The sequence below is a fragment of the Penaeus monodon genome, chromosome 13, assembly GCF_015228065.2.
Source record: "Penaeus monodon isolate SGIC_2016 chromosome 13, NSTDA_Pmon_1, whole genome shotgun sequence".
NCBI lineage: Eukaryota > Metazoa > Arthropoda > Malacostraca > Decapoda > Penaeidae > Penaeus > Penaeus monodon.
In genome coordinates, this window is record NC_051398.1 from 47,169,530 (window position 1) to 47,176,201 (window position 6,672).

General features: G+C 34.1%; 1 protein-coding gene across 1 annotated transcript in view; it reads right to left on the reverse strand.

The window, feature by feature from the left end:
• Window positions 1–2,283: 2,283 nt before the first annotated feature.
• The window catches only part of LOC119580388 (structural maintenance of chromosomes protein 3-like), a 23,110-nt gene continuing 18,721 nt past the window's right edge, over window positions 2,284–6,672 (reverse strand). The window contains exons 17-25 of the mRNA XM_037928513.1: window positions 5,531–5,742; window positions 5,106–5,295; window positions 4,841–4,999; window positions 4,572–4,721; window positions 4,150–4,338; window positions 3,873–4,027; window positions 3,582–3,750; window positions 3,237–3,428; window positions 2,284–3,100 (exon numbers count right to left, since the gene is read on the reverse strand). Coding sequence (XP_037784441.1) covers window positions 2,888–3,100; window positions 3,237–3,428; window positions 3,582–3,750; window positions 3,873–4,027; window positions 4,150–4,338; window positions 4,572–4,721; window positions 4,841–4,999; window positions 5,106–5,295; window positions 5,531–5,742 — 1,629 coding nt within the window. The 3' untranslated portion in view covers window positions 2,284–2,887. The remainder of the gene's footprint in view (window positions 3,101–3,236; window positions 3,429–3,581; window positions 3,751–3,872; window positions 4,028–4,149; window positions 4,339–4,571; window positions 4,722–4,840; window positions 5,000–5,105; window positions 5,296–5,530; window positions 5,743–6,672) is intronic.

Genomic DNA, 6,672 nt, shown 5'->3' on the forward strand with positions numbered 1-6,672 from the left:
TCAGATTTATATATATGATTTACATAATTTTATTGGATTTAAAGGTATTACCATTTTTCTTTTCTTTTTCCTTTTTTTGTATATAAGGGTATTTTGGTCAGGAAAAACTTTTTTTTTTCTAACATGTAACAAAGAGGAGAGAACATAATAAAATGATGATAATAAGATTTAAAGGGAGGTACTGGGTAGGTAACAAGAAGTAGTTTGAGATTGAATGTGAAACTTTCTTTTAAGCAGGACCTTGATTCTCAGCCATTTTATCCCTCCCTTTAAAATGCTTTTTAGCTGTCTCAAAAAGTGTGTGCCTCTGTAAATTCAATGTTACATGTGAAAAAAAAAGTTCCCTATCATGGTGGTGTATCAATGCAACTCATTCCTGTGTATCAGCATATAAGCCAAGCCATCTCCCTTTACTGGATCACATACTGTTGTTTATTGTTGTGTACTCTTTTTCTTTCTTTCTTTTTAAGTGGATATACTATGTGAAAGAATCATGATTTTTAAAAAATAAATAGAAAGCCACTCAATATTTTTATTTATATTTGGGTGGGGGGTTATGATCAGAATATAAAGTTCTCATTCAAATACTGTTACACTACCTTGATCTCACAGTTAAACTCGGTCATACATAGAGACTTCTTAGATTAACATATTACAACATTTACAAACATGCTCTCATACATTTACACACTTACTCTCACAAACACTCATATTTTTCTTCCATATACTCTAGTGTCATTCATATAAGCTGCCAAAAATTAGGTATCAGTACCTTGATTTTATTATCATCATAAGTTAGGTCATTGAAAATAAAAGTAATTTATTGCATGGAAGTTGATTAATGTCATTAACAGTATACATAGTATGTACCTATGGGTCTTCAATGCAGCTGTTTTTTTTGTTTGATTTTTGTTGTTTAACAGGTAATAGAAATTCTTTTTAGTTTGGACTAATACTTGTGTTTACCTATTAGAATATGCTCAATTTTCTTTTATAGAAATAATTAGTGTGTAATTAGTAATATAATTGTTCAGGGGAACTTTACTTAAGATTTTTTTTTTTTTTTTTGCATGTTTTTTAAGTATCTCATAACATTTAAAAACTGAGAAACAAAATTTATTTAAAGTCAAATGAAGCTCTGTGTATTATCATCAGTAAAGTAACATGGTAGAGTATCATATATTTTTCCTGGAATATATTCTAGTAGATATATACTTAAAAAGGTGATAAAGGATATTTTCTTTATTCTGAATTCCTGCAATTACCTTCACTGAATAATTTAAGTTTTTGGATGATTGGGAAATATGAATATAATCAGGAAAGTAAATTGTCCACCAAGATTGTCTTGATATTTGGTTTGGATTTCATGAAGTATTTTCTTATCATGTGAACATGAAGCAGGACGTTTAGTTGCCTCAAACTTATATCTAACACTTTAAGTGAACGAAGGATTAGTTCGCATTTAAAGATAAGCGAATCACAAGCTGTACTTACGACACCTGCATATATTTTTTTATTTATTTATTTTTTTTTTGGATTCATAATTCATGAAAGCATGAGGTTTCCTAAGTCAGTATACTAAGATGTTTTTCTGCTATAAAACCTATAGAACTTTTCCCACAAAATATTAGGGCTGTTTATTTTTGCCTACCATAGATTTGCTCCTCAGTGTTTGTATGGCCATTTGATGTGGTGTAAATGTACTCATAAAAAAAAAAAAAAAAAAAAAAAAAAAAGACCCCAAGTTTAGCATTTAATGTTTATGGCTATACATGTGCACACCTTTGAGAGGTCAGCAATGTAGCAAAATAATTCCATGGTAGCAGTGGCTATTGTTTTAAGTCAACAGATAACAGCAATTGGATTACCCTGATAATTTTGTTTGTCTTGCTCAAAATGTATACCCTGGCCTTGTATTATTTTTTTTACTAGTTCACATTGCATTAACTATTTATTGCACAAAGGTCTTTGGTTTACTTAGCAGTATATATTGTTGCAAAAACAAATGTGATTTTTGTTTTTCTTTTAACTTGTATGCAGATATTTATGCTTAAAATATCTTGTTTTATACCTAGCCTAATTTCAGAGCATATTGCTTACTTGTACTACTGTTTGCAAATGAAGAACCAGATGAAATGGGTGTCTGATTATCCTTTGGTATTTTTTCTTTTTTTCTAAATTAGCCAAAAACTGGCAAATATTACCAGATGTGTTCCTACTTTTATAGGCTTTCTATACTTTCCTGTATACTATATTAGGACAACAGTAAGGAAACAAATAATGTAATATTTTCCTTTATTACAAAAGAAATAAAAAAGCACTTTCATACATGATTTTTCTTCCATGATATAAATTAAACAAAACCTATTTTTTGTTTTCATAAATAAAAATCATTTAGTTAACATCTGTAAATTTGTGATTTTCAGTAATAGACAAATAAAAAGTGCTTTCTATCTAAAGTAGTGTAAAATTATGGTTGGTACCTCAGGTCCCTTTTCCACTTCTGCACATCAAAAATAAGCATCAATTTCTCGATGAAAATCTTTTATACAAATTGCACTCCGATTAAAGGAGTAATTAACAGGCAACATCAGTATTGAAATACCTATGTACATTTAAGTTGAACTCAAACTTTTTTTTATATACTTTTATATTCTCTTTCTTACCTACCCCATTATGGGGTGAGGGAGGGATGGGTGGAGAAAATATATTTACAAGACTTTAAAAAAAGTTTCTCTGCTTCCTCTCAAACAAAGGAATTTTTTTTTTTTTTTCTTAAAAAATAAATCCAGTTCTGATGGAATATGCAATAATAATGTCTTTATATAGCATGCTTTCCATCTCACAGCCCATTCACCAGATGGTTTTATGGAAATAAATCCTCTTTTTAACCATGTGTCTGATCATCTTCCACAAAGTCATACGCCTCTTCTCTCGAGACACACTCCACATGGGACACTTTGTTCCTGAACTTTACACCATAGAATTTGTTAGCATGCTCAAGCAGCTCTGGTCTGAAAGTTGTGGTGATGAACTGTGCATCCTTGCTGAGTTCGTGGATCATGTCAGCAACTGCTTTTCTGTGTTGAGCATCAAGTGCCTGTTAAGGAAAAAAGAGTAAAATACTGAAATAAGCTTCCACACTTTCAATAAAAAAGATTCTTAACACCCATGAAAACACATTTAAAATTGAACAGTTAACAAGAAAGCCTAGTAATACTCTCAAACATTTTTACCTGATCAATTTCATCAAAAAGATAGAAGGGGGCAGGGTCACACTTCTGAATGGCGAAGATAAGAGCCAGAGCCACAAGAGACTTCTGACCTCCAGACAACTGGTTCATCTCTCTCATCTCCGCATTCCGGCCAGTGAAGGACACCCTGATGCCTACACCAGTGAAGTTGTCTACAGTACCCTGTTCTTCTTGCTGTTGTTAAAAGAGAGGCAATGATACATTTATTTGCTGAATATATTACTAGTCAATGGCAGTTCCAGTGAGAAAATGTCCCCACTAAGTGAGGCTGCATCACTCAATGGCCAATGTCCTCTGAACTTCCTGACAATCAAAATCTTTACTTACCTCGCTTTCTTCATCTTGGTCAGACTTCATAACAAGCTGAGCGTGTCCCTGTGGAGCAAGCTTCTTGAAAACCTCACTGAAGTACTTTGACACTTGCTTGAAGGTAAACTGGATGGCTTCATATTTCCGATGTTCTAAGACACTCATCAACTCCTTGATCTTATCATAACTGGAAATACATATAAAATGTATTAAATGAAAATTATTATATTAACATTAACAATTTCTTTTCTCTTCACTATTTATTCCCAAAGATTAGGCATGCTAGACAGTATTACATCAAGACTTTACCCTCTATCCAGTTCCTCTTTCCGAGAAACCAGCTTTTCCTTCTGCTCAGAGAAAGATATGAACTGGTCCAAGGCCTTTTTGTTGACATGTGAGTATTTCTTGAGTTCTGTGTTTGCGGTCTCTAGTTTCTTGAACAGCTGCTTTGTTGCTAGATTCTGAGAGAAAATAGAATGCTCATTACAACTGCATATTCTATTTCTTACTAAATTTTAATTCAAACATAGGTTTAGAGTATCAAATAACAGTATTCTATAAAAAAAACAACAACTAAAAATACCTGGTATTTGTCAAAGGCATCAGAGGGCAAGGAGCCAAGGTCCCTGATCTTCTTAGTGCACTCATCAATCTTCTGGTGGAGAAGATTCTGCTTGGATGCCATCTTTTCCAAATCTTTGGCATCCTCTTCCATACGTTCCATTACTTCCTTTTCTTTTAATTTCAGTTTTTCAAGCTCAGCTTTCAAACTCTGAAATATAATGAAAAGCGGTTTTAGAGGCCTAGGACCAAAAATTCTTCTCTCAACACACTATTTCAAAATTCAATTCATCTTTCCTAAGGATATGGGAAACACTGAAGTAAAGAAAAAATGATGATAAATACATAAGTAATAGATGTATTAGAAGTTCAAAAATAGAGAGAGTAAAAAAGTACAGAGTTGCTGGATAATGCCTCTTATCAAGCAATGAACAGTTTTCTTACCTTTTCCTTTTTCTGATGTTCTACTACTTTCTTCTCCACTTCCTTGAACTGGACAGCTACTTCCTCGATGCGTGAATCCACTCTCTGGATCTCACTTTGACTATGCTCTAGCTGACGTTTGCGGTCCTCTACCGAGATTTCTTGGAGGGCCTTGAAGTGGGAGAACAAGTAAAATAATTATTAGATTTATCTTCTTTTTTATAACTGAAACTAAGACCATATGTATTTCTATATTATATAATTAACCTATGTAATCTGTTCTTAATTACCTGTACGAGTTCATCTTTTCTTCTGTGGAGGTTATTTGTCAACAAGTTCTCCAGCTTGTTTTTGTCAGCCTCAAGCTTCATGCGCCGTGTAAAGGCCTCTTTGTTCTCCTGAGTCAATCTTCTGATGTCATCATTCAACTGATCAACTTCACGTTGGTCCTAAGGTGAAGGAAAATAAACAAATAAATAATAATGATAATAATAAAAAGCAATTATTACCTTTTCAATAAACATTTCACAAACTATAAACAAGACCATGCAATACCTGGACACTAAGGGTGGCCATGAGGTCCTGGTGAAGCTCTGATTCCAGGCCCTCCTTGGTGGCCATCATGGCTTCCAAGTTGGCCTTCAGTTGAGACAGAGACCGCTCTTTGGGCTGCTTTGTGCGCTCTAAGCCAGACAACTCCTCTTTCATTAGACGGATGTCTGTTTTCACTTTCTCAAAGAGATTCCTATGGTGATTGGGGAAAAGATAAATTAAATCTATATGCTTTATCTTTGTATTCAGGAAAAATTTCCATACAACTTTCTTTAAGACTTGAAAGCATTGTTTTGTTAATTAGCATCTTACTACTTATCATTTTCAGAAGTGAGGATAATTGTCACTAATAAGCGAACAAACTCCTTGTAAGAGTAAATGTGTTAGGTGCTACTTTCAACAACTTAACAAAACATCTTGATACTCACTTTGCTTTGCTGTTCTTGATCTCTGTCTTCTGCATTTCAGACACTATCTTGTTGATTTCCTGCTCTGTGTTTCTAAGGGTGTCCTGTAATGTCCTGAGCTCTGTTTCTGCTGAGGTGATCTGGTCCCGCAACTCAGATCTCGCCTTCTGGATTTCCAGGCGTGATCTCGAGGTGTTGAAGTAGCCGCCAGTCAAGGAACCTTTGCTGGATACCTGATAAGAGGGTAAATTTAATAAATCTTTTGGAATAACTGTCATATCTACAAATCATATATTTATAACTCAAGGTTTTATGCATATGCTTATTGTCCATTCATACTGAAGTCAATGGTAGCATATGTTAAATTTAGACACTTGTGCAGAATACAGCATGGAAAAATCCTGGTTAAGGAATTTTTGAGTGACTAGTAAAAAATTACAACCACATTATAATTTTCTAACTATCTTTGAGGGGAGGATGATGATGAGTTAGAGGAGGGGGAGAATGCTGTCAAGACAATTCTGATTTGGTCACTAAGCAGCTTCTAAAACACAATTTGTTATTGAAGTTACTGATTACTTTATCTGATACTACAGACCTTTCCATTATGTGTCCAAGGTTGACAAAGTGCTTTTGAAACCTTAATTTCTGATAGATGTATAAATACCTGTATGACTTTATATGATGGGGGGAGGGGGAGGGGGGGGTAAGAATATATATTTTCTTATTTTGTTGAAAGACAAGTGTAGCTGAGTGTGAAACCAAATGAAAGCCTAGAAACCACAATCCTAATTAAACATGTTCTACACCTCTTGATCTTTTCTATAACTGCCCCTCCACTTTATATCATTATAAGCTAAAATAAACTTCAATCAAACCAACCTGATCACCATCAAGTGTCACACAATCCAGTCGAGTTGAGCGGGCAAGATGTGTGGCCACCTCAAGATTACGGCAGATGAGGGTGCGTCCAAAGATGTACTTTAGTGCTTTGAGGTACCGGTCTGAATAGGTAAGCTTGCTCACCATGGGAATGGCATCCTGATAGAAGAAAATCATTGAGTCATTGTTTTATGTCAATTTAAAGAAGTGCCCACCTTACTGTAAAATAAATCTCCCACCATTATCTTGCAAACCTGTTATTTGTAAGAGGAAAAAGGATG